The 27,852-nt window shown below is 51.1% G+C and overlaps 1 protein-coding gene across 1 annotated transcript; it reads left to right on the top strand.

Moving 5' to 3' along the window:
- Window positions 1-366: 366 nt before the first annotated feature.
- On the top strand, window positions 367-23,728 carry YJU2 (YJU2 splicing factor homolog). Its single transcript, XM_060233434.1, has 8 exons — window positions 367-494; window positions 4,249-4,349; window positions 8,627-8,771; window positions 10,665-10,799; window positions 10,930-11,111; window positions 14,160-14,283; window positions 18,321-18,465; window positions 22,398-23,728. The coding sequence occupies exons 1-8, from the start codon at window positions 471-473 to the stop codon at window positions 22,517-22,519; spliced, it is 978 nt and encodes a 325-aa protein (XP_060089417.1). The 5' UTR covers window positions 367-470; the 3' UTR covers window positions 22,520-23,728.
- Window positions 23,729-27,852: the final 4,124 nt, after the last annotated feature.

Genomic DNA, 27,852 nt, shown 5'->3' with positions numbered 1-27,852 from the left:
CCCCCCATCAGCTGGCTTGGAGCAGGCGTTTGCCTCTTTAAATCACTTCTCCAAGCCAAGCCAGCAGGCAGCTTGGAGAATGCATTTAACGTTAAAGTTGCTTTCTTTCCATCTCCCTCCCCGCCATCTATTTGCCTTCCTTCCTTCCGCGTCCGTGTCTTGCGGCTCTGAAACATTTATTCTATGCGGCTCTTACCTTAAGCAAGTTTGGCCACCCCGGTCTAACTTCTCCAAACGGAACCTCTCTTCCACGGGCTCCTCTTGCACTATCGGACTTCTTTTAGAAGAGGACGCAGGCAGGCTACGGAAAGCTCCCCGGCTCATTTGTGACGGACGGCCGCCAAAGCCAATAGAAGTGCAGATCTTCAACGCGGCAGCCAATATCAACGGAAGAGGCGGGAACGGCTGGAAATCCCGGGAGGGCTGTGAGTTTGCGGAGGGGAGAGTCGGAGCTGCTGTGAAGGGGCAAGATGTCGGAAAGGAAAGTGTTAAATGTGAGTGAAGGGGGCAGAAAAATGGGGGGTGGGGGCTGGCACTGGGGTGGGCCTCCCGGTGGGGCCTGGAGATCTCCCGGAATCCCAGTTTTTCTCCAGACCGGGCAGTCCCCCCCTGGATAAAAATGGCTGTGCTGGAGGATGGGCTCTGCCTGTGGCATTATACCCCGCTGTGGTCCTTCCCCTCCGCAGACTCCACCCTCCATTCCCAAGTCTCCAGGCATCTCCAGTCTGCAGTTGGCAACCCAGCACAATCCCGTTACCTAATAGTAATTTTGGAATAATCTGTATAGATTATATATAGTTGGTTGAACGCTCGTATCCATGCGTTATTATTTTCTTCTTTTATAGTAATATATGTTTATCTTGATGGGCTGTATTTTGATACAGAAATTATTGCCGTAATTTTAATTCTGCATAAATCTTGACCTCTCTCCATGGAAAGATATATCTTTTATAATTAGTCAGCATGTTTTCTTACCTCTATATAGTTTTATGCCCTTCTATGATATTGTTTATATGTATGTAAGTATTTGTGCTTGTATTAACCTGTTTCTATAAGATTTTTAGATGTATATTCATATTTCTATTTAGGGCTTTTTTTGTAGCAGGAGCTCCTTTGCATATTAGGCCACACACCCCTGATGTAGCCCATCCTCCAGGAGCTTACAGGGCTCTTTGTACAGGGCCTACTGCAAGCGCCAGGAGGATGGGCTACATCAGGGGGTGTGGCCTAATATGCAAAGGCGTTCCTGCTACCAAAAAAAGCCCTATTTGCACTGTTCCCTCTAAGCTGCAGAGGCTTGGGAGCAACAATTCTACTTTGCAAGCTACTGATGTTAAAACTGTGAACTACTGGCATTAAAGTTGTGAGCTCCTGCATCAATTAGTGTGCTCTGGAGTCATCCTTCCTGAGCTAAGACAAAAATATGTGAGCTGGAGGCTAAAAATCTGTGAGCTGGCTCACGCTAACTCAGCTTAGAGGGAACACTGTTTCTATGTATTTGTTTACTTCAAAAATTAATAAAGATATTAAATCCAAGACCGTGATGGGGAGAGAAATCTAAAGGGATGACGTGAGGCTACGTTCGGGAAGGCTGGATAAGTCAGCTTGGGGAAACAGGGGTTCTTTGCAGCTGGCTCTTAACCATGGGAAAGCTGTTAGTGGGGCTGAACTGGTTAATTGGAGGCTGTTGTGTGTCAGGCTGCAGACTGAGCAAGGAGCTGCTAGGCCCCTGGGGTAAGCAACCAAAGTGAACCCAGATAAGGGTGGTAGAGATACAAAGCAGAAGTCAAGTCGCACCTTTAAGACCAACAAAATTTTATTCAGAATGTAAGCTTTCGTATGCATGCGTACTTCTTCAGACGAGGGGATGGGGTACAGTGGGCTGAAATGCATGTAGTTGGTGGATTAAGAGTGTAAACTGATACAAAGTTAGACTCAAATGGCAGAATAGTGTAAGAAATGGGAAGACCATTTGGTCTGGATAGCAATAAAAGGTGATAAAAGCTGCCTGTTAATAGCTGTTGCTGCAAGTCTCGGTAAAACAAAAGGACATGTATTTCCTAGTGATGTTCTTGTCCACCTAATTGTGTTAGACAGTAGATGTAACTGAGCTTGGAATTTGAACTCTGGGCACGCCCAGTTTGGTAACAGCTGCCCTGCATCCTTGAGAGTTCCGGGTTTGGTCCTCAGGGGGTTAGCGAGGTTGTCCGTAGTGGCTCCTCTGAGTGGTGCTTGCCCTGAGCACACGAAAGCCTCCATTCTGAATAAAACTTTGTTGGTCTTAAAGGCGCAACTTGACTTCTGCTTTGTTCTGCTGCTTCAGACCAACACGGCTGCCCACTTGGATCTACCTGCAGAGACACAAAGCAACACTTCTGTGTATAAATTAGTCTCAATTGCACTTCTGGAAGCGAATGCAAACAAAGTTACGCTAACACAAAAATTTAACTAGCGTTATCAAAATATATTTATGGCAAACGAAACATCAGCAGGAGAACAGCCAAACTTTGGCTACCTGTCACACAGCAGTGAGAGAATCATACAGAGAGAGCCAGTCTGGTGTAGTGGTTAAGTGTGCGGACTCTTATCTGGGAGAACCGACTTTGATTCCCCACTCCTCCACTTGCAGCTGCTGGAATGGCCTTGGGTCAGCCAGAGCTCTCTTCTCTGGGAGAACCGGGTTTGATTCCCCACTCTTCCACTTGCAGCTGCTGGAATGGCCTTGGGTTAGCCATAGCTCTTGTAAGAGTTGTCCTTGAAAGGGCAGCTGTTGTAAGACCTCTCTCAGCCCCACCCTCCTCCTCCTCCTCCTCCTTCCTCCTCCTCCCAGCAGGAAATCTGATGTCTTCCTTTGCCAACCCAAACTGTGAAGGAGTTAATGTCTACAGGACTGTCCTTCATTTATGGCAGGAGTGGCCAGCGGTAGCTCTCCAGCTGTTTTTTGCCTACAGCTCCCATCAGCCCCAGCCATTGGCCATGCTGGCTGGGGCTGATGGGAGTTGTAGGCAAAAAACAGTTGGAGAGCTACCGTTCGCCACCCCTGATTTATGGGAAGACTTCCTGGGAGGGAAGAGATGTCTCAAAGTGGGAATGGGTCTGGGTTTTAAATGGCAGGGGGGTACATCCCGGGGGTCTGCAAATCGCAGAGCTCCTTCTTCCCTAGGACGTATGAACTGGAGATGTGGGGGAGGGATGGTGGCTGAGTGGTGGAGCATCTGCTTGGTAAGCAGAAGGTCCCAGGTTCAATCCCAAGCATTTCCAACTCAAAAGGGTCCAGGCAAGTAGGCATGAAAAACCTCTGCTGGAGACCCTGGAGAGCAGGGGAGGGACAGTGGCTCAGTGGTAGAGCATCTGCTTGGTGAGCAGAAGATCCCAGGTTCAATCCCCACTGGCATCTCCAACTAAAAAGGGTCCAGGCAAGTAGGCGTGAAAAATCTCAGCTTGAGACCCTGGAGAGCCACTGCCAGTGCAAGTAGACAAGACTGACTTTGATGGACCGAGGGTCTGATTCAGTAGAAGGCAGCTTTATATATACAGCACTATGGAGTCACCTTTTAGGGGAGGGACGGTGGCTCAGTGCTAGAGCATGTGCTTGGTAAGCAGACGGTCCCAGGTTCAATCCCCGGCATCTCCAACTCAAAAGGGTCCAGGCAAGTAGGCGTGGAAAACCTCAGCTTGGGACCCTGGAGAGCTGCTGCCAGTCTGAGGAGACAAGACTGACTTTGATGGACCCGGGGGGTGGGTCTGATCAGTAGAAGGCAGCTTCATAGGTTCATCTGTTAAAACTGCAGGATCTCTAGCTCAAAAGATTGGGGAAGGGGGAGCCGTCAACCAATTGTGCCGGGGCTAGATGACCTGAGTCAGTAGCAGACACTTTCCTATGTTCCTGTGAGTTACATAGGATAAGTAGTCTTTGGAACAAACCTGGTGGGCTGAGGAGGACATAGGCTTAGACCAGTTTGCAAGCTGTTTTTTGGGACTGTGAGCAAGTTGACAATAAGATCATGGAACTGGGGAGGTGTCTTTGAGGGAGACTGTTGGGGTGCTGAGGTAAGATGGGGTTTGTGGAACATCTGGAACTCGATGACTTCTCTTGGGGTGTGTTTCTGTCCAGTGAGAGGGGGTGTCTTTCGAGGGGGGCGGGTTGGACGGAGAGTAGCCACAGCATGACTTTTGCAGCCTGTCTCAGCATGACTTTTGCAGACTCTCCCACACCCTCGCCCTGATACGCCTTGCCTTGCCTCCTAGAAATACTACCCACCGGACTTTGATCCATCGAAAATCCCCAAGCTTAAACTGCCAAAGGACCGACAATATGTGGTGCGGCTGATGGCTCCTTTTAACATGCGGTAAGAGAAAGATGGGTTTCCCCCTTGAGGAATTGTTGGTGCGCCTTTGATTGCAGGCCTCTGGATTCTTTCTGTATTTTGTTAGTGCAAGGAAAGTTGAAGGGTTATAAGAAGAAGAACAACTGCAGATTTATACCCCGCCCTTCTCCCTGAATCAGAGACTCAGAGCGGCTTACAATCTCCCATATCTTCTCCCCCCAGAACAGACACCCTGTGAGGCGGGTGGGGCTGGAGAGGGCTGTCACAGCAGCTGCCCTTTCAAGGACAGAGTCTCAGAGCGGCCTACAATCTCCTTTCCCTTCCTCCCCCACAACAGACACCCTGTGAGGTGGGAGGGGCTGAGACAGCTCTCCCAGAAGCTGCCTTTTCAAGGGCAGAGTCTCAGAGCGGCCTACAATCTCCTTTCCGTTCCTCCCCCACAACAGAAACCCTGGGAGGCGGGTGTGGCTGAGAGAGCTCTCCCAGAAGCTGCTTTTTCACGCACAGAGTCTCAGAGCGGCCTACAATCTCCTTTCCCTTCCTCCCCCACAACAGAAACCCTGGGAGACGGGTGTGGCTGAGAGAGCTCTCCCAGAAGCTGCCCTTTCAAGGACAGAGTCTCAGAGTGGCCTACAATCTCCTTTCTCTTCCTCCCCCACAACAGACACCCTGTGAGGTGGGTGGGGCTGAGAGAGCTCTCCCAGAAGCTGCCCTTTCAAGGACAGAGTCTCAGAGCGGCCTACAATCTCCTTTCCCTTCCTCCCCCACAACAGAAACCCTGGGAGACGGGTGTGGCTGAGAGAGCTCTCCCAGAAGCTGCCCTTTCAAGGACAGAGTCTCAGAGTGGCCTACAATCTCCTTTCTCTTCCTCCCCCACAACAGACACCCTGTGAGGTGGGTGGGGCTGAGAGAGCTCTCCCAGCAGCTGCCCTTTCAAGGACAGAGTCTCAGAGTGGCTCACAATCTCCTTTACCCTCCTCCCCCACAACAGACACCCTGTGAGGTAGATGAAGATATTGGATTTATATCCCGCCCTCCACTCCAAAGAGTCTCAGAGTGGCTCACAATCTCCTTTCCCTTCCTCCCCCACAACAGACACCCTGTGAGGTGGGTGGGGCTGAGAAGCCTGTCACAGCAGCTGCCCTTTCAAGGACAACCTCTGCCAGAGCTATGCCTGACCCAAGGCCATTCCAGCAGATGCAAGTGGAGGAGTGGGGAATCAAGCCCGGCTCGCCCAGATAAGAGTCCAAGCACTTAACCGCTGCACCAAACTGGCTCTGTTTATGTGTAGGAATAGGAGAGATTATAGATACCCTAGATGCCGTTTCCCTGGGAATGTAAAGATCTAATTTCCTAAATCTTGTGAAGGTCATTGGCTGGTTGGTCTGTCATTTTACCACCCCCCTTTTCAGGTTTTTTTTTTAAAAAGGTGATAGTACTCATAAGGTTGCAGTGATTTCTAATAATTCCCCCCTCAGGACTTCGAGCCCCCTAAAAGGTATCGGTACTTAGTTCTGGTGAGCAGTGTTCCCTCTAAGCTGAGTTAGTGTGAGCTGGCTCACAGATTTTTTTTACCCTCCAGCTCACGCATTTTTGTCTTAGCTCAGGAAGAATGACCCCAGAGCACACTAATTTACGCAGCAGCTCACAACTTTTATGCCAGTAGATAGCAGAGATATAAACTTTATACAGGATACAGACAAACACAATTAAAGATTTTTTTAAAAAAACTTAAAACATTAGCACTCGTTGGTCTTAACGGTGCTTTCTTTGTGTTTCTCCAATGGGATCCGGGGGACTGGGCAAAGGAAGCTCTGGCTCTTTCCTTCCTTCCGCAGGGGACCAGGAGGGGGAGGAGCCTCAGCCAATAGAAGGAAAAGAAGCCTGGCTCAGTAGACCTGCTGTGCGATTGTGATAGCTTGACAAAGCAAGCTCTGCCTCCCCCCCACTTCCTTCTCAAGGGTGGAGCCTCAGGCAATGGAGAAAACAGAAGTTTTGCTCTGTAGCTCACGTGCAATTGAGCAAGGCTTGCAAAGCAAGCTGTGATGCAGAAAGAAGCAAGAGAGAGGGAGAAGGAAGCAGATGACAGCCAGTTGCTCGGGGGCCTGATTCAGCCCCTGGGCCAGACGTTTGACACCCCTGCCTTACACCATCTGATTCAACCAGAGCATTATTGGATAGACTTTTTCAGCTTCAGGGGTGCGAGAGGCCTTTAGAATTTTGCCCCCACCACTCCCTTCAACAGGTGTGGCTGAAAGGCACTGCGTGACTAACTCTCTTTGCTCAACACCGCTGCCGTGTAGTGACCAGGATACGGAGCTGTTGCACAGTTAAAACAGGGATCCCCAGCCATTTTGAGCATGTGGGCACCTTCAGAACTCTGACCCAGAGTTGTGGGCAGCCACAAAACGGCTGCCATGGGAGATGGAGCCACACGTGCAGAGGCGGCCTAAGAAGAGGGGGGAAGGGGAATAAATTTTAAAAATACACGGGGTAAGAGAGGTGAGAAAGAATAAAATGAAAACTGTGTTGGCACTGGCAGCTGCCCCTGAACATCTCCTTCCTTGGAGGTTTTTAAACAGGGGTTAGGTGGCCCTCTGGCAGCAATGAACATCCTGTGAATCTAGGGGGAGGCGTGTGTGAGTTTCCTGCATTGTGCGGGGGGTTGGACTAGATGACCCTGGAGGTCCCTTCTGACTCTAGGGTTCTAGGATTCTTCGGGAGGTGGTGGGCTCTCCTACCTTGGAGGTTTTTCAACAGAGGCTAGATGGCCATCTGACAGCAATGAGGACCCTGTGAATTTAGGGGGAGGCATTTGTGAGTTTCCTGCATTGTACAGGGGGTTGGACTAGATGACCCTGGAGGTCCCTTCCAACTCTAGGGTTCCACGAATCTCCTTCCTTGGAGGTTTTCCAACAGAAGCTAGATGGCCGTCTGACAGCGATGAAGATCCTGTGAATTTAGGGGGGAGTGTTTGTGAGTTTCCTGCATGGTGCAGGGGGTTGGACTAGATGACCCTGGAGGTCCCTTCCAACTCTAGGGTTCTATGATTCTCCTTCCTTGGAGGTTTTCCAACAGAGGCTAGATGGCCATCTGACAGCAGTGAGGATCCTGTGAATTTAGGGGGAGGTGTTTGTGAGTTTCCTGCATGGTGCAGGGGGTTGGACTAGATGACCCCGGAGGTCCCTTCCAACTCTAGGATTCTATGATTCTTTGGGAGGTGGTAGGGTCTCCTACCTTGGAGGTTTTTCAACAGAGGTTAGATGGCTGTCTGACAGCAATGAAGATCCTGTGAATGTAGGGGGAGGTATTTGTGAGTTTCCTGCATTGTACAGGGGGTTGGACTAGATGACCCTGGAGGTCCCTACCAACTCTGTGATTCTATGATCTTTTTAATCTGTATATCCAGTCAGACGCCGAGATGTGTAAGAGCACCACCTGGCCCCACTCATGTTCTAAAGAAAACACTTGATGGGCAACTGAGAAAGGCGTCCGTGGGTCTTTGGCCCCCTCGAGCACCATGCTGGGGACCCCAGGGTTTGTGTGTCATGAGTGAGATTGGAGACCCCAATTCTGCCTTGACTGTCATTAGGTGGCCTTCAGGCCAGTTAGTCTCTCTTGACCTAACCTATCTCACAGGGTTGACAGTAGAAGAGGGGACAGCCCCATACGATCTCTTGAGCCCCAAGGAAAAAAGAGAAATAATAATAAAATCACAGAGCCAGAAGGGGCCATCCAGGCCATCTAGTCCAACTCCCTGTTGAGTGCGGGATCAGCCTATAGCAGGGGTGGCCAAACTTGCTTAACTTAAGAGCCACATCGAATAAATGTCAGATGCTTGAGAGCCGCAAAATATAAACATCAGATGCTTGAGAGGCGTTTGAGGGAGGGAGGGAAGGAAGGAAGGGAAATGTGAAAAAAGCAAATACATGGGGAGACGGAGAGATTGAAAGAAAGCAACTTTAACTTTAAATGCATTGTCCAATCCGGCAGCTGGCGTGGCTTGGAGAAGTGATTGAAAGAGACAAATGCCTTCCCCAAGTCAGCCAATGGGGTGGTGGGGGCTTCAAGAGCCACACAATATGTGCGAAAGAGCCACATAGGTGGGTGGGGCCTAATATGCAAAGGAGCTCCTGCTAGAATTCCACCCCTGCTGGCGGGTATGATAGCACCGGCCAGCCTGCCTGGGCTTTTATGAGGATTGCAACAGGAATGCGTCTCTGTGTGTCTGGTTTTGTGAAGACCTTGTGAAGCGCTATGCGAATGCCAGGCCTGACTGTTCCTTTTGCCGCAATCAGCTGCAAGACGTGTGGCGAGTACATCTACAAGGGCAAGAAGTTCAATGCCCGGAAGGAGACGGTCCAAAACGAAGCCTACCTGGGGCTGCCCATCTTCCGCTTTTACATCAAATGCACCCGCTGCCTGGCGGAAATCACCTTCAAGGTAAAGATTCTTCCCCTCGCCCGCTTCCTCCCGGGCTCAGCTGGGCCTGTCTCATTTGGCTGGGGCGTTTTTGCCGTGCGCATGGTCTAGGGTTGCCAAGTCCAATTCAAGAAATGTCTGGGGACTTTGGGGGTGGGGCCAGGAGACGTTGGGGGTGGGGCCAGGAGACGTTGGGGGTGGGGCCAGGAGACGTTGGGGGTGGGGCCTGGAGACGTTGGGGGTGGGGCCAGGAGTCGTTGCGGGTGGAGCCAGGAGTCGTTGCGGGTGGAGCCAGGAGACGTTGGGGGTGGAGCCTGGAGACGTTGGGGGTGGGGCCAGGGTCAAAGTTGTAACAAGCATAATTGAACTACAAAGAGAGTAGGACAGGACCGCACACCTTTTAAATGCCTTCCCTCCATTGGAAATCATAAAGGATCGGGGCACCTTCTTTGGGGGCTCATAGAATTGGACCCCCTAGTCCAATCTTTTTGAAACTTGGAGGGTCTTTTGGGGAGAGGCATCAGATGCTATGCTGCAAATTTGGTGCCTCTACCCTAAAAAACAGCCCCCGATACCCATGGATCAGTTCTCCATGATACACTATGGGCATCGGTCTCCTTAGGGTATAATGGAATGCCCAACAGACATTCCTCCCCCCGTCCTGCTTTCTGATGACCTTACAGCGGGGGGAGGGCCTCTAAGCCAGGGGATCCCCTTGCCCCCACCTGGGGATTTTGCAACCAACAAAGAGCAACGCAGTTAATGGAACAGGACAAGCAGGTTAGCAACCTCTGCGTAAACCAGCCTCAGAAATTATATAAACTCGAGTTTACTTAATAACGTATAAAATTAATTTCCCATATTGAACAAATGTCGTTCCACAGATAAAGTGTACAAGGCACATCAGCCTCTCACCCCAAAGTCACTTCAGAGGTAATCAATGTCCAAAATCTTTAGAAGGTGGGTGCAGGCAACAATTTCAAAGGTAGAGTTTTCCACGGAGACCAATGCCCCCGGTGATCTCTTCTGTACAGCAAGGCGCAAAACTGAAACGCGTCCTTACAGAACGGTTCAACATATTTCAATTGCTGACGCTTGCAATCATTTCATGGAAATGGACTATACTGAATGGAAATGACGGTAAGTGTGAGCAATTGAAATGCGTTGAACCGTTTTGGAAGCCCGTAGAAGCAATCGCGAAACGTGGCATAAGTACAGCCGCGTCGCATTTCAATTTTGTGCCTTGCTGTGCGGAAGAGATCACCAGGGGCGTTGGTCTTCATGGAAAACTCTACCTTTGGAATTGTTGCCTGCACCCACCTTCTGAAGAATTTCGACATTACCTCTGAAGTGACTTGAAAGGGCAGCTTCAGAGGACCGGGAGGGGAAGGAGCCTCAGCCAATAGAAGGAAGGAAGGCTTGGCTTAGTGACTCTGCTGTGTGATTGAGAGCCTGGCAAAGCAAGCTATTCCTCCCCAAGGAAAGAGCTTCAGTCAATGGAGAAAATAGAGGTTTTGTTCTGTAACTCCTGTGCGAATGAGTGTGCCTTGCAAAGCAAGCTGTGATGCAGAAGGAAGCAAGAGAGAGGGAGAAGAAAGCAGATGACAGGTAGTTGCTCGGGGGCCTGATAGGAGCCCTCTGGGGGCCTGATTGAGCCCCCAAACCTCATGTTTGACACCCCTGGTCTAATAGCAACTTAAAGAGTAACAAAATTTGGGGTAAGAGTACAAAAGCTCCTCTCCTGCCACAAATTTTGTTAGCCTTTAAGGCGCTCCTGGACTTTCCCATACAGCTAGGGAGGCTTGGTGTAACTTTGTGGTGAGCAGCCTTGAGGCCACAAATTAGCTGGAGCCCAAGCATCTCCTAACCCTGCTCGCGTAACGCTGAAACGGTTCCCTCCTGTGTCTTGCGCAGACAGACCCCGAGAACACCGACTACGCGATGGAGCACGGAGCCACGCGGAACTTCCAAGCGGAGAAGCTGCTGGAGGAGGAGGAAAAGCGGTTGCAGAAGGAACGAGAAGATGAAGAACTGAACAACCCAATGAAGGTAATGTAGGGGGGCCAACCAACAGGGCTTTTCTGACAGCGCTGGCTGCGTAGGGCACAGAAGTCACACCGCTTTGCTGCTTCGTTTACACAGGCAAGCTCTGAGCAGACCGCTCTGCTTTTCTTGCCAGGTTTTGGAGAACAGAACCAAAGACTCCAAGCTAGAGATGGAGGTTCTGGAGAACCTACAGGAGCTGAAGGAGCTGAACCAGCGCCAGGCCCATGTGGACTTTGAATCCATGCTGAAGCAGTATAAGGATTACGAAGAAGAGCAGAAGCGGCTGGCGGTGGAGGAGGACGAGAGGGAGATGAGGTGAGAAGGAGCTTCTTTGATTCCCCGCTTCTCCACTTGCAGCTGCTGGAATGGCCTCGGGTCAGCCATAGCTCTTTTAGGAGTTGTCCTTGAAAGGGCAGCTTCTGGGAGAGCCCTCTCAGTCCCACCCACCTCACAGGGTGTCTGTTGTGGGGGAGGAAGGGAAAGGAGATTGTAGGCCGCTCTGAGACTCTGTCCTTGAAAGGGCTGCTTCTGGGAGAACTCTTTCAGTCCCACCCACCTCACAGGGTGTCTGTTGTGGGGGAGGAAGGGCAAGGAGATTGTAGGCCGCTCTGAAACTCTGTCCTTGAAAGGGCAGCTTCTGGGAGAACTCTCTCAGCCCCACCCACCTCACAGGGTGTCTGTTGTGGGGGAGGAAGGGAAAGGAGAATGTAGGAGGCTCTGAGACTCTGTCCTTGAAAGGGCGGCTTCTGGGAGAACTCTCTCAGCCCCACCCACCTCACAGGGTGTCTGTTGTGGGGGAGGAAGGGAAAGGAGATTGTAGGCCGCTCTGAGACTCTGTCCTTGAAAGGGCAGCTTCTGGGAGAGTCCTTTCAGCCCCACCACCCTCACTGGGTGTCTGTTGTGGGGGAGGAAGGTAAAGGAGATTGTGATCATTTTGAGATTCAGAGTATAGGGCGGGATATAAATCCAACTTCTTCTTTTTCTTTTTCCTTCTTCCTCTTCCTCTTCCTCTTCTTCCTCTTCCTTTTTCTCTTCTTCCTCTTCTTCTTCCTCTTCTTCTTCCTCTACTTCTTCCTCTACTTCTTCCTCTACTTCTTCCTCTACTTCTTCCTCTTCTTCCTCCTCCTCTTCCTCCTCCTCTTCCTCCTCCTCTTCCTCCTCCTCTTCCTCCTCCTCTTCCTCCTCCTCCTCCTTCCTCCTCCTCCTCTTCCTCCTTTTTTCTTCTTCCTCTTCCTCTTCTTCTTCCTCCTCCTCCTCTTCCTCCTCCTCTTCCTCCTCTTCTTTTTCTTGTTCCTCCTCCTGTTCTTGTTCTTGTTCTTCTTCCAGCCAAGTGGGGGGATTGGCCTTCTACCCCGCTCTCCCACTTGCCTTCGTGGCAGGTGCCCAAATTGTTGACATTCGCATCTCACTTTCCCTGCCAAAGAGCTTAGGGGAATGTTTTTGTTTCTTTGGCTTCTATGGCGATGGAAAAGTGCTATCTGGACGCAGCCTCCTCAGGGAGACCCCAGAAAGGGTCCAAGGCAAGAGATCTTCAGAGGCGGTTTTTGTTTGCCTGCTTTTCTGCAGCGACCCTGGACTAGAAAACCGGGCTGAAACCAATCAAATGAATTTTAACAGGGATAAATGTCAAGTTCTGCATTTAGGTAGGAAAAATCCAATGCATGGTTATAGGATGGGGGAGACTTGTCTTAGCAGTAGTATGTACAAAAAGGATCTCGGGGTCTTAGTGGATCGTACGCTGAACATGAGTCAACAGTGTGATGGGATGGCTAAAAAGGCAAATGAAGTTTTGAGCTGTATCAAGAGAAATCTAGTGTCCAGATCACGTGATGTGATGGTATCGCTTTATTCGGCTCCGGTAAGACCTCACCTGGAGTCTTGCATTCAGTTTTGGGCACCATATTTTAAGAAGGATATAGACAAGCTGGAACGCGTCCAGAGGAGGGTGACAAAGATGGTGAGGGGTCTGGAGACCGAGTTCTATGAGGAAAGGCTGAAGGACATGTTATCCAGAAGATGGAGGAGGAGGAGAAGGAAGAGGATTTATATCCTGCCCTTCACTTTGAATCTCAGAGCAGCTTTCAATCTCCTTTCCCTTCCTGGAAAACTGGGCTAAAATCAATAAAATGAACTTTAACAGGGATAAATGTAAAGTTCTTAATTTAGGTACGAAAAATCCAATGCATGGTTATAGGACGGGGGGAGACTTGTCTGGTCAGTAGTCTGTGCAGAAAGGATCTCGCGGTCTTAGTGGACCAGGCGCTGAACTTGAGTCAACAGTGTGATGCTAAAAAGGCAAATGCAATTTTGGGCTGTATCAACAGAAGTATCACGTGATGTGATGCTATCGCTTTACTCTGCTTTGGTAAGACCTCACCTGGAGTCTTGTGTTCAGTTTTGGGCACCAAATTTTAAGAAGGATATGAACAAGCTGGAAGGGGTCCAGAGGAGGGCGACGAAGATGGTGAGGGGTCTGGAGACCAAGTCCTGTGAAGAAAGGTTGAAGGAGTTTGGCCTATTTAGCCTGAAGAGGAGGCGGCTGAGAGGTGATAGGATCACCACCGTCAAGGACTTGAAGTGTTGTCATCTATATCTGGGGTGGCCAGCGGTAGCTCTCCAGATGTTTTTTGCCTACAACTCCCATCAGCCCCAACCAGGGGCTGATGGGAGTTGTAGGCAAAAAACATCAGGAGAGCTACCGTTGGCCACTCCGGTATAGAGGCTGGTGCGAATTGTTTTCTGTTGCCCCAGAAGGTAGGATCAGAGCCAATGGGTTGAAATTAAATCAAAAGAGTTTCCGGCTCAACATTAGGAAGAACTTCCTGACTGTTAGAGCGATTCCTCAGGGGAACAGGCTTCCTCCTTGGGAGGTGGTGGGCTCTCCTTCCTTGGGGGTTTTTAAAGTGAGGCTAGATGGCCATCTGACGGCAAGGTGGATCCTGTGAATTTGGAGGAGGGGGGCGGTATTTGTGAGTTTCCTGCCTCGTGCAGGGGGTTGGACTAGATGACCCTGGAGTTCCCTTCCAACTCCATGATTCTGGATTTCCATGGCAGTGGACTCCCCAGGGTCGACTCTGCTTAGGTCCTGAAATCTGACAAGATTGAGCTACCTGGAATTTTCCACGTCAGGGCTGTTAACACACGCACCTACACACACACATGTTTAGAACAAAAGCAGTTTCCAGGAGTGGCATTACAGAAATGCCCGGGGCCCACAGATGAAAGTAAATATGCCCCACCTAAAAAATGGAAGGGAAAGAGGGTGGGAACGGAGAGAAAAAGGCAGCGGCTACCCCAAGAGGGGAAGAGGAGCAGTTCTTGACTTTTCACATAACTTACCCCGTTCCTGTTTCCTGATGATAGAGCTATGCTGGATCAAGCGCAGGCCAGGCGGCTGCTGGAAGACTCTGATTCCGATGAAGACCCCGCTCAGGTGCCCCCTGCAAAGACGTCAAGGAAGGCGAAGCCCACGGACATCTTGCAGGAGGTTAAGTAACACGACAAGAGAACCACGGTGGTGGGTAGCAAGGAAATAAAGCACAAAGCTTCCGTGAGGACCAGCCTCAGACACTAAAGAAACGATAACGATATTATTGAAAGCTCAGTGTATTCTGTGTAACATAAAGCACAGACACAACTCACTCATTTAGGAGACAGAACATCCCAAAGGAGCCCAGAATCCCAGCGGCAAATACAAGTTGATGGGTTGTGAACTGGCAGAGGCTGACCAAGAGAGAGATCTTGGGGTTGTTGTAGATAACTCACTGAAAATGTCAAGGCAGTGTGCGATTGCAATAAAAAAGGCCAACGCCATGCTGGGAATTATTAGGAAGGGAATTAAAAACAAATCAGCCAGTATCATAATGCCCCTGTATAAATCAATGGTGCGGTCTCATTTGGAGTACTGTGTGCAGTTCTGGTCGCCGCACCTCAAAAAGGATATTATAGCATTGGAGAAAGTCCAGAAAAGGGCAACTAGAATGATTAAAGGGCTGGAACACTTTCCCTATGAAGAAAGGTTGAAATGCTTGGGGCTCTTTAGCTTGGAGAAACTTCGACTACGGGGTGACATGATAGAGGTTTACAAGATAATGCATGGGATGAAGAAAGTAGAGAAAGAAGTCCTTTTCTCCCTTTCTCACAATACAAGAACTCGTGGGCATTCAATGAAATTGCTGAGCAGTTAGGTTAAAACGGATAAAAGGAAGTCCTTCTTCACCAAAAGGGTGATTAACATGTGGAATTCACTGCCACAGGAGGTGGTGGTGGCTACAAGCATAGGCAGCTTCAAGAGGGGATTGGATAAAAATATGGAGCAGAGGTCCAGCAGTGGCTATTAGCCACAGTGTGTGTGTGTGTGTGTGTGTGTATACACACACACACTCATATATATTGGCCACTGTGTGACACAGAGTGTTGGACTGAATGGGCCATTGGCCTGATCCAGCATGGCTTCTCTTATGTTCTTATGTGACACAGAGTGTTGGACTGGATGTGCCATTGGCCTGATCCAACAGGGCTTCTCTTATGTTCTTAAGTAGCCATGAGAAATCAAGTCCAATTTTTAAAGTAGTCCAATGCCATTTCCTTGATGAAAAGTCTGATGTCACCCTGGATAAGAGGGATGAGTGATGTCCAAGTAGATTCAAATTTTAAGGCAGCCCAGCAGTCCAGTTATTGCGACAAGGATGTACCATTGCCTTGTTTCACAATTGCTTCTTCAAGCATCAAGTCATCAGTTTCAGATACAAGGGTAGGAACACCAGGAAATTCACGTCTCCAAACTTCAAGTCACTGTGAGCAACTTTATGCCGTTGTGTCTGTGCTTTATGTTACATAGAATACACTAAGCTTTTGATAATATCATTGTTGCTTCTTTAGTGTTTGAGGCTGCTAGTTGCAGAAACTTTGTGCTTTATTTTCTTGCTATCCTGCAGGAGGTTAGACAACGAGGGCCCCTCTGTCAAAGAGCCTTGCCGTTTTTCTATTTCTGGATGCTGGATGTCTCAAGTTGGGGGACGGAGCACGGCACCTGCTTCACCTTGGCTTTGCCAAGGTGTCTGTTGTGGGGGAGGAAGGGGAAGGAGATTGTAGGCTGCTCTGAGACTCTGTCCTTGAAAGGGCGGCTTCTGGGAGAGCTCTCTCAGCCCCACCCACCTCACAGGGTGTCTGTTGTGGGGGATGAAGGGAAAGGAGATTGTAGGCTGCTCTGAGACTGTCCTTGAAAGGGCGGCTTCTGTAAGTGCTCTCTCAGCCCCACCCACCTCACAGGGTGTCTGTTGTGGGGGATGAAGGGAAAGGAGATTGTAGGCTGCTCTGAGACTGTCCTTGAAAGGGCGGCTTCTGTAAGTGCTCTCTCAGCCCCACCCACCTCACAGGGTGTCTGTTGTGGGGGATGAAGGGAAAGGAGATTGTAGGCTGCTCTGAGACTGTCCTTGAAAGGGCGGCTTCTGTAAGTGCTCTCTCAGCCCCACCCACCTCACAGGGTGTCTGTTGTGGGGGATGAAGGGAAAGGAGATTGTAGGCTGCTCTGAGACTGTCCTTGAAAGGGCGGCTTCTGTAAGTGCTCTCTCAGCCCCACCCACCTCACAGGGTGTCTGTTGTGGGGGATGAAGGGAAAGGAGATTGTAGGCTGCTCTGAGACTGTCCTTGAAAGGGCGGCTTCTGTAAGTGCTCTCTCAGCCCCACCCACCTCACAGGGTGTCTGTTGTGGGGGAGAAAGATAAAGGAGATTGTAGGCGGCTCTGAGACTCTGTCCTTGAAAGGGCAGCTTCTGGGAGAGCTCTCTCAGCCCCACCCACCCCACAGGGTGTCGGTTGTGGGGGAGGAAGATAAAGGAGATTGTAGGCGGCTCTGAGACTCTGTCCTTGAAAGGGCAGCTTCTGGGAGAGCTCTCTCAGCCCCACCCACCTCACAGGGTGTCGGTTGTGGGGGAGGAAGATAAAGGAGATTGTAGGCGGCTCTGAGACTCTGTCCTTGAAAGGGCAGCTTCTGGGAGAGCTCTCTCAGCCCCACCCACCCCACAGGGTGTCTGTTGTGGGGGAGGAAGGGAAAGGAGATTGTAGGCCGCTCTGATACTCTTTCTGTGAAAGGGCAGCTTTTGGGAGAGCTCTCTCAGCCCCACCTGCCTCACACGGTGTCTGTTGTGGGTGAGGAAGGGAAAGGAGATTGTAGGCGGCTCTGAGACTCTGTCCTTGAAAGGGCAGCTTGTGGGAGAGCCCTCTCAGCCTCACCCACCTCACAGGTTGTCTGTTGAGGGGGAGGAAGGGAAAGGAGATTGTAGGCTGCTCTGAGACTGTCCTTGAAAGGGCGGCTTCTGTAAGTGCTCTCTCAGCCCCACCCACCTCACAGGGTGTCTGTTGTGGGGGATGAAGGGAAAGGAGATTGTAGGCTGCTCTGAGACTGTCCTTGAAAGGGCGGCTTCTGTAAGTGCTCTCTCAGCCCCACCCACCTCACAGGGTGTCTGTTGTGGGGGATGAAGGGAAAGGAGATTGTAGGCTGCTCTGAGACTCTGTCCTTGAAAGGGCGGCTTCTGGGAGAGCTCTCTCAGCCCCACCCACCTCACAGGGTGTCTGTTGTGGGGGATGAAGGGAAAGGAGATTGTAGGCTGCTCTGAGACTGTCCTTGAAAGGGCGGCTTCTGTAAGTGCTCTCTCAGCCCCACCCACCTCACAGGGTGTCTGTTGTGGGGGATGAAGGGAAAGGAGATTGTAGGCTGCTCTGAGACTGTCCTTGAAAGGGCGGCTTCTGTAAGTGCTCTCTCAGCCCCACCCACCTCACAGGGTGTCTGTTGTGGGGGATGAAGGGAAAGGAGATTGTAGGCGGCTCTGAGACTGTCCTTGAAAGGGCGGCTTCTGTAAGTGCTCTCTCAGCCCCACCCACCTCACAGGGTGTCTGTTGTGGGGGAGGAAGATAAAGGAGATTGTAGGCGGCTCTGAGACTCTGTCCTTGAAAGGGCAGCTTCTGGGAGAGCTCTCTCAGCCCCACCCACCTCACAGGGTGTCTGTTGTGGGGGATGAAGGGAAAGGAGATTGTAGGCTGCTCTGAGACTGTCCTTGAAAGGGCGGCTTCTGTAAGTGCTCTCTCAGCCCCACCCACCTCACAGGGTGTCTGTTGTGGGGGATGAAGGGAAAGGAGATTGTAGGCTGCTCTGAGACTGTCCTTGAAAGGGCGGCTTCTGTAAGTGCTCTCTCAGCCCCACCCACCTCACAGGGTGTCTGTTGTGGGGGAGGAAGGGGAAGGAGATTGTAGGCGGCTCTGAGACTCTGTCCTTGAAAGGGAAGCTTCTGGGAGAGCTCTCTCAGCCCCACCCACCTCACAGGGTCTGCAGCATTGGTCTTCCTGTCCCATTTACTTTCACCCAGGCCTTTCTGCACGCAAAGCCAGCTCTCTGCTCTGTTTCCCACTTCTGTAAAAAAAACCAATAATAATCTTTCCTTGTTCAGCTCTTCAGCTGTTGATTCAGGTTAGCAGCTCTCACTGAAATCTTCAGCAGGTCTTTTTCTGTCCCCTCCCCCCACCGCAGGATCCAGAGCCTCAGGCCAAGAAGCTGAAGGTGGAATGTTGGGAAAGGAGCATCGGCCAGCTGTCCAGCAAGGCCACCCTCTCAGGACTGGTGGCCACCAAGAGGAAGGCGGATCAGGGCACCACCAACGGGCCGGGGGGTTCAGGTGATGATGGAACCCCAGGGACCGGAGAGAAGTGGGGAGGGCCTTCGGGAGTGGCGAGCTGAGTTCTTAGAAGGAAGAACAACTCAAGGCAGTGAGCACAGTTGCAACGCCAGCAGTCAGGGTGTCGAGCAGGCTCTGAATCCTCCTCCAAAAACAAAACGGCGTAAGAGAAGCCCTGTCGGATCAGGCCAATGGCCCATCCAGTACAACACTCTGTGTCACACAGTGGCCAAAGAACCAGGTGCCATCAGAAGGTCCATCAGTGGGGCCAGGACACTAGAAGCCCTCCCACTGTCCCCCTCCCCAAGCACCAAGAATACAGAGCATCACTGCCCCAGACATAAGAACACAAGAGAAGCCATATTGGATCAGGGCAATAGCCCATCCAGTCCAACGTTCTGTGTCACATGGTGGCCAAAGAACCAGGTGCCATCAGGAGGTCCATCAGTGGGGCTAGAACTGCAGAATCCCTCCCACTGTTGCCCACCCTAGCACCAAAAATACAAAGCATCACTGCCCCAGACATAAGAACACAAGAGAAGCCATGTTGGATCAGGCCAATGGCCCATCCAGTCCAACACTCCGTGTCACATAAGAGAAGCCCTGTTGGATCAGGCCAATGGCCCATCCAGTCCAACACTCTGTGTCACACAGTGGCCAAAGAACCAGGTGCCGTCAGGAGGTCCATCAGCGGGGATTATAGAACTGAATTCCTGGGAAATTTAAAGCCTCGTCTTCACCTTCAGGTGGTCAAGGACCACAGCACAATTGGGTGCAGGTGTGGGGAGCTGTTTTGGAATTTCTCTGTCTTCCTTTTTTTATTCCATTAGGAGCCCAGGGTGGCTTAGATAGTTCTCCTTCCCCCTTTTTCTCCACACAACAACCGAATGAGGTAGGTTAGACTAAGAGCAAAGGAGCTTCCACATTCAGAGGCTATTCAGTGGCCACCGTGTGAGACAGGATGCTGGACTAGATGGACCCTCAGTGGTCTGACCCAGCAGGGCTCTTCTGATGTTCTTCTCAGGGGAAGTCCTCACCCTCTCTGCCCTGTTGTTGGCCCTCCAGAGGAACTGGCTGGCCACTGTGTGAGACAGGAGGCTGGACTAGATGGACCCTCGCTGATCTGATCCAGCAGGGCTCTTCTGATGTTCTTCTCCGGGGAAGACCTCGGCCTCTCTGCCCTGTTGTTGTCCCTCCAGAGGAACTGGTTGGCCCCTGTGTGAGACAGGAGGCTGAACTAGATGGACCCTCGCTGATCTGATCCAGCAGGGCTGATGACCTTATGAAGGCTTCAGCCTCTTATGCCCTTTTGGTGGCCTCCAGAGGAACTGGTTGGCCACTGTGTGAGACAGGAGGCTGGACTAGATGGACCCTTGCTGATCTGATCCAGCAGGGTTCTTCTGATGTTCTTCTCCAGGGAAGGCCTCGGCCTCTCTGCCCTGTTGTTGTCCCTCCAGAGGAACTGGTTGGCCCCTATGTGAGACTGGATGTAGGACTAGATGGACCGTCCCTGGTCTGACCCAGCAGGGCTCTTCTGATGTTCTTCTCAGGGGAAGGCCTCTGTCTTTCTGCCCTGTTGTTGGCCCTTCAGAGGAACTGGCTGGCCCCTGTGTGAGACTGGATGTAGGACTAGATGGACCGTCCCTGGTCTGACCCAGCAGGGCTCTTCTGATGTTCTTCTCAGGGGAAGGCCTCTGTCTTTCTGCCCTGTTGTTGGCCCTTCAGAGGAACTGGCTGGCCCCTGTGTGAGACTGGATGTAGGACTAGATGGACCGTCCCTGGTCTGACCCAGCAGGGCTCTTCTGATGTAATTCTTGCTGGCTCATGGTCATCCAGGAAGCAGCACTGCAGAGTTGTGGTTTGAGCCTGGTTCTCCCAGCTTCTAGTCTGATTTCCTGGCCACTGTACTACACTGGTTTAAATGTTTCCCTCACCTAAAGGAACCTTCCCACCATTTGAAAGCTGGCACGCCAGTGAGAGGCTGTAGCCCCTTTCTGTTCTCCTTTGCGGATAGGGTGATTCTCCAACCAGAAGCAAGGGATCCAGGTGGGGCAGCCGTGTTGGTCTGAAGCAGTAGAACAAAGTAGGAGTCAAGTGTCACCTTTAAGACCAACAGCGTTTTATTCAGAATGGAAGCTTTGGTGTGCCAGAAGCACGCTTCATCAAACAATAGGATGGCATGGCAAGCAGTCCTTAATATAGAGAAAGTGGGCGGTGAATTAGTACGCAAAATCATGGAAATGTCTTTTAGCAGATTAAAAGAATCACAAGTTAGAATCATAGAGTGGGAAGGGACCTCCAGGGTCATCTAGCCCAACCCCCTGCCCAATGCAGGAAACTCACAAAGACCGCCCCCCAAATTCACAGGATCCTCATTGCTGTCAGAGGGCCATCTAGCCTCTGTTTAAAAACCTCCAAGGAAGGAGAGCCCACCACCTCCTGAAGAATCATAGAATCCTAGAGTTGGAAGGGACCTCCAGGGTCATCTAGTCCAACCCCCTGCACAATGCAGGAAACTCACAAAATCTTCCCCCTCAATTCACACGATCTTCATTGCTTTCAGATGGCCATCTAGCCTCTGTTGAAAAACCTCCAAGGAATGAGAGCCCACCACCTCCCTCGGAAGTTGGTGTCTGGTGATTGCTAGTTTGGGTTGACTGGGCTGAAACAACAAAACAAGGCAATATAGGTCAGAATAGCCGATTGATGTCTATGTCATTAGGTATCCTTTGACCTGCAGTTAAATAAGAGTCTGTTGTGATGTTAGTACTGGATTAAAAAGAGGGCATAAGTATCTCAGAGGTTTACACACACACAAACATCATTCTAGTTTACCATTAGAAAAAAAGAATACATTAAAATATAGTGGAAGATGGGTTTAGTACCTGTAATGAGATAAACAGCCGATATCCCTTATTTGAGTATGTCAGTACAAAAAACCATTATTCTAATACACTATCCTAAAAAGAGAAATACATTGGAATACTGTAGGCTTTCACCGAGCTACACTTGGTGAAAGTGAGCTTAGTATATGTAATGAAATAAAAAGCCAACATCCCTGTTCAGTCCTGGGGTGTCAGCAAAGGGTTCATTGAAGTTCCAAAATGATCAGACTTGTCTTTGTTCAAAACTAAGTTTCATTTATTGATTACAACAATGTTACTCTCTACACGGATGCATTGAAACTGATAACGGCTAGCTGTACTCTTTGACATTTATGCACACACTTCAAAGGACTGGGCTTTAAACTACTTCTCATAATAAAGTTACATTTGGCCTGCAGGTAATTCCTTCACATGCCCACTTATCTGTTACCGGTGATGGCTGCCTTCTCCCCTCTGGTGGTGTCCTTGCTTTGCATGGGAGGCTCCAGAGAGGCGAGCTTGGCGCTTTGCACTTCAAAGGCTGTGCTGGCCTTTGGAGTTCTGGCAGCTCTGTTCCCACCCCTCCTCCTTCTCTTGCAGGGCACAGGTGTTATAATAATAATATAATAATAATAAATTTTATTTGTACCCCGCCCTCCCCCGCCGAAGCAGGCTCAGGGCGGCTAACAACACAGTGACCAATGGTACATTAATAAATAAAACATTAATAAACAACATAGTAACCAATGGTGCATTAATTAAAACCATTACATTAAGAACATTAAATTAAGCATTAACTTAACCTTAAAAACCAGTAGAACATTAATTAAAACAAACTATAACATTAGTGGTACCAAGGTTTATTCAGACATAAGGTTAGTAAGCATAAGGCATCAATAACTTCAACGAAACATTTCCTGACATGGGGGAGGTGTTTCACTGACGCCAAACTCTCCCGCCACCCCCATTCTACTGGGAAAGTTCTCTTTGGCCGTAGATCTTGGTCTTCCCGCAGGGGAGGGGGCTCCCTTTCCATTTCATGACTGTCCCCTTCCCTTTGGCCCCTAGGTGTCGAGAGTCAGAGCACGCAGATCCAAAACGCTTCCCTGCCTCCGGGGTCAAGAACACTGGGCTCTTCGCTGAGCCTCCTGGGAGCCTACTCGGACAGCGAGGACAGTGTGAGCGACTGAGCGTCCCCAGACCGGAAGCAGAGGCGCTGAGCCCGTGGCCCCGACTTTGGATCCGGTTGCTGACGGAGAGGGGCGAAAGAAGACTTTCAGCCAGCTACATGGGGCATGTCCGTTTTTTCCCTTTCTCGGACACTCAGCCGTGAAAATGGGCTCGTGGTTTTCTTCTGATCTGACCCCGTGTGCCGCTCCTCGGTCTGCCCACCCCTCCGATTCTCCTATCAGTTGGGTAGACCCCTCAGCAGGAAACCAGCCTTTTGATGGAGGGACCGACCGACCAACGCTTGTGGTGCTTGTGGTTTGTTCAACCGTGCTTGTGGTATGTTCAGCTAAGTTGCTGTTGGCCTTTTAGAGGGAAGCATGACCAGTGCGTAGCCCGCTGTGGCCCCAAGCACGGTTGAGGACGTCAGACTGACGAAGTGAGGAAATTGACCCGTCGCAGTTAGTAAGACTTTTCCAGCCAACAGCTCCCGAAGACCAGTAGAGCTCCATTCCATCAGCTCCTAATTGGGGCCAATTCCCCACTCGCCTTATGCCGCCCTCACTCTCTTCTTCTCAGCGGGGCATCCGTCAGATTTCACACTATCTGCCCCGGGCGGCGGGGGGGGGGGGCTGCAACTCGCCCCGCCTCTTCCACGCAGCAAACCAGATCCTCTAAAAACTGGTTCCTGTTTCCCGCAAGAAAAAGGCGAAGTGAATTGCGGCCCCGGAGCAGATAGTGCGAAACCCGACGGAAGCCCCGCGGAGAAGAGGAGCGTGAGAGCGGCATAAAGCAAGTGGGGAATCCATCTTGGGCTCAACAAAATAGAACAAAGTGCTTCCAAAAGCCACGTTTTGTTCTAGAGGGATTCTAAAGGAAACGGGAATTAGCACGTTCCCATAAATCAGGGGTGGCCAACGGCAGCTCTCCAGATGTTTTTTGCCTACAGCTCCCATCAGCCCCAGCCAGCATGGCCAACGGCTGGGGCTGATGAGAGTTTTAGGCAAAAAAAAATCTGGAGAGCTACCCTTGGCCACCCCTGCCATAAATGAGTCGTTCATTCAACCCATAAAAGTCAGGAGTGGGGGGGGGGCGTTGAGAGGTGAAAGGAGGGCAAGTATGCTTGTTCTGTCACACCCTTCTCCCCTCCGTATTGCATATATCAGGGATTGGGCGATGAATCTAATTTATAAATAAAGATGTGGATTTTAACATTCAAGTAAACAGATCGATAGGCTTGTCTTCCGGCTCAGTCATTTCCCGCCCCCCGCTCCCTTCTTTATCCCCCGTGTGCAATTTCTATATTGTCTTCTGCCAGTTATAGAAAAGCTTCAGCCATTAATCGGGCTAGTTGTAATGTCGTCACCCTGCCAACAAAAGTCCATATAGTCAAAGCGATGGTATTCCCAGTAGTAATGTATGGCTGTGAGAGCTGGACCATAAGGAAGGCCGAGCGCAGAAGAAGAGATGCTTTCGAACTGTGGTGCTGGAGCAGACTCTTGAGAGTCCCTTGGACTGCGAGATGATCCAATCAGTCAGTCCAAAGGGAAATCAACCCAGACTGTTTCCTGGAAGGTCAGATGCTGAAGCTGAAGCTCAAATGCTTTGGCCACCCAATGAGAAGGGAGCCCTCACTGGAGAAGACCCTGATGCTGGGAAAGGCAGAAGGCAAAAGAAGCAGGGGACAGCAAAAGAGGAGATATGTTCTGAATAAAAGGTTGTTGGTCTTAAAGGTGCTATTGAACTCCTGCTTTGTTCTACTACTTCAGCCCAGCTATGACAAACCTAGGCAGGATACTAAAAAGTAGAGACATCAGCCTGCCAACAAAAGTCCGTATAGTCAAAGCGATGGTATTCCCAGTAGTCATGTATGGCTGTGAGAGCTGGACCATAAGGAAGGCCGAGCGCGGAAGAATTGATGCTTTCAAGCAGGGTGGTCAAATTCATTTGTTACGAGGGCCGGATCTGACATAAATGAAACCTTATCGGGTCGGGTTGGGTCGAGCCACGTCAGGCCGGGCTGAGTGTGTACCTATTTAAAATCAGGTAGCAGAGATAACAAATTTTATAAAAGACACGGACAAACACAAATAAATATATTTTTAAGAAACTTAAAGCATGCTTAAAACATTAGCACTCATTGGTCCTAAAACTGCTTTCTTCGTATTTCTCCCATGAGATCCAGGGAACTGGGCAAAGGAAGCTCTGGCTCCTTCCCCAAGGGAGGAGCCTCAGCCAATGGAGAAAATAGAGGTTTTGCTCTGTAGCTCCTGTGTGATTGAGCAAGCCTGGCAAAGCAAGCTGTGAGGGAGAAGGAAGCAGATAACAGCCAGTTGCTTGGGGGGCCTGCTAGGAGCCCTCCAGGGTCCTGATTCAGCCCCCAAGCTGCATGTTTGACACCCCTGTGTTGGGGGATTCTGTGGTGCTCACAGAAACCAAGTTGGGGGCCACTGTTCTAAAGCATCCCTTCCCTTGCATGGCACTGCATCTGTCCCAAAAGAAACCGGGAGAGGCTTCTCTGAGGCCTGAGAGAGTCCCTGCCGCTCCACCAAAAGGATAAAGAAGAAAACATTGGATTTATATTCCGCCCTCCACTCAAGAGTCTCGGAGCAGCCTACAATCTCCTTTCCCTTCCTCCCCCACAACAGACACCCTGTGAGGCGGGTGGGGCTGAGAGAGCTCTCCCAGAAGCTGCCCTTTCAAGGACAGAGTCTCAGAGCGGCCTACAATCTCCTTTCCCTTCCACCCCCACAACAGACACCCTGTGAGGCAGGTGGGGCTGAGAGAGCTCTCCCAGAAGCTGCCCTTTCAAGGACAGAGTCTCAGAGTGGCCTACAATCACCTTTCCCTTCCTCCCCCACAACAGACACCCTGTGAGGTGGGTGGGGTTGAGAGCGCTCTCCCAGAAGCTGCCCTTTCAAGGACAGTCTCGGAGTGGCCTACAATCTCCTTTCCCTTCCTCCCCCACAACAGACACCCTGTGAGGCAGGTGGGGCTGAGAGAGCTCTCCCAGAAGCTGCCCTTTCAAGGACAGTCTCAGAGTGGCCTACAATCTCCTTTCCCTTCCTCCCCCACAACAGACACCCTGTGAGGTGGGTGGGGCTGAGAGGGCTCTCACAGCAGCTGCCCTTTCAAGGACAGAGTCTCAGAGCGGCCTACAATCTCCTTTCCCTTCCTCCCCCACAACAGACACCCTGTGAGGTGGGTGGAGCTGAGAGAGCTCTCCCAGAAGCTGCCCTTTCAAGGACAACTCCTGCGATAGCTATGGCTGACCCAAGGCCATTCCAGCAGCTGCAAGTGCAGTAGCAGGGGAATCAAACCCGGTTCTCCCAGATAAGAGTCCGCACACTTCACCACTACAGCAAACTGGTTCTCTGAAGCCTCCTGAAGCTCCAGCAATAAGCCAGCCGCATCTTTCCTGTGCACTGCTCGGTTGTATTTCACTGTTCATTTCCAAACAGGATCCTGCCTGTTCATTCTTTGTGCCGCCCAGAGAAGAGCTGTCAGCCGTGATGGCTGGTCCCTGCCGGAGAGACAGAATCAGGCAGGCTACGGCTTCTCATTCCTGCACCCCCCCACCCTCTTTCCTGTCCCAGTAGCTGCAACCTATTAGGAAAATCAGTGTCCATTTTAGCCGTGAGACGTCAACGGACGTCCCAACCCATCTGTCAACATATCAGGCCATCTGCGCCGGTGGCTGTCTGCCCTCTCTGGAAACGCTTCCGTGTGAGTGAAGCTTGGAACATTCGGAGTCCTTCTGTGGGGGAGCAGGGAGGGCTGGCAAAGGCAATCAGCTTAGAGAGAGGGAGAAAAAGAAGCGTGTGTGGCTGTCATAGATCAGGGGTCTCCAACCCTCGGGCTGTGGAGTGGTACTGGTCCGTGCGTAGCCTGTTAGCAACTGGGCCATGAATTGTATAATTATTTCATTATACATTACAATGTAGTAATAATAAGAAGAAAACATTGGATTTATATCCTGCCCTCCACGCGGCATGTCAGAGCAGCTCACAATCTCCTTTCCCTTCCTCCCCCACAACAGACACCCTGTGAGGTGGGTGGGGCTGAGAGAGTTCTCCCAGAAGCTGCCCTTTCAAGGGCAGAGTCTCAGAGCGGCCTGCAATCTCCTTCCCCTTCCTCCCCCACAACAGACAGACACCCTGTGAGGCAGATGGGGCTGAGAGGGCTCTCCCAGAAGCTGTCCTTTCAAGGACAGTCACTGAGCAGCCTACAATCTCCTTTCCCTTCCTCCCCCACAACAGATACCCTGTGAGGTGGGTGGGGCTCTGAGAGAGCTCTCCCAGAGGCTGCCCTTTCAAGGACAGAGTCTCAGGACAGCCTACAATCTCCTTTCCCTTCCTCCCCTACAACAGACACCCTGTGAGGCGGGTGGGGCTGAGAGCTCTCCCAGAAGCTGCCCTTTCACTGACAGAGTCTCAGAGCGGCCTACAATCTCCTTTCCCTTCTTCCCCCACAACAGACACCCTGTGAGGTGGGTGGGGCTGAGAGAGCTCTCCCAGAGGCTGCCCTTTCAAGGACAGAGTCTCAGAGCGGCCTACAATCTCCTTTCCCTTCCTCCCCCACAACAGACACCCTGTGAAGTGGGTGGGGCTGAGAGAGCTCTCCCAGAAGCTGCCCTTTCAAGGACAGAGTCTCAGAGCGGCCTACAATCTCCTTTCCCTTCCTCCCCCACAACAGACACCCTGTGAGGCGGGTGGGGCTGAGAGAGCTTTCCCAGAAGCTGCCCTTTCAAGGACAGAGTCTCAGAGCGGCCTACAATCTCCTTTCCCTTCCTCCCCCACAACAGACACCCTGTGAGGCGGGTGGGGCTAAGAGGGCTCTCACAGCAGCTGCCCTTTTAAGGACGGAGTCTCAGAGTGGCCTACAATCTCCTTTCCCTTCCTCCCCCACAACAGACACCCTGTGAGGCGGGTGAGGCTAAGAGGGCTCTCACAGCAGCTGCCCTTTTAAGGACAGAGTCTCAGAGCGGCCTACAATCTCCTTTCCCTTCCCCCCCCACAACAGACACCCTGTGAGGCGGGTGGGGCTGAGAGAGCTCTCCCAGAGGCTGCCCTTTCAAGGACAGAGTCTCAGAGCGGCCTACAATCTCCTTTCCCTTCCTCCCCCACAACAGACACCCCGTGAGGTGGGTGGGGCTGAGAAAGCTCTCCCAGAAGCTGCCCTTTCTGAGACTGTCCTTGCAAGGCCTGCAATCTCCTTTCCCTTCCTCCCCCACAACAGACACCCTGTGAAGTGGGTGGGGCTGAGAGCGCTCTTACAGCAGCTGCCCTTTCAAGGACAACTCTGAGACAGCTATGGCTGACCCAAGCCCATTCCAGCAGGTGCAAGTGGAGAAGTG

The sequence above is a fragment of the Heteronotia binoei genome, chromosome 2 (genome assembly GCF_032191835.1).
Source record: "Heteronotia binoei isolate CCM8104 ecotype False Entrance Well chromosome 2, APGP_CSIRO_Hbin_v1, whole genome shotgun sequence".
Lineage (NCBI taxonomy): Eukaryota > Metazoa > Chordata > Lepidosauria > Squamata > Gekkonidae > Heteronotia > Heteronotia binoei.
This window is presented reverse-complemented; position numbering and strand designations above follow the sequence as displayed.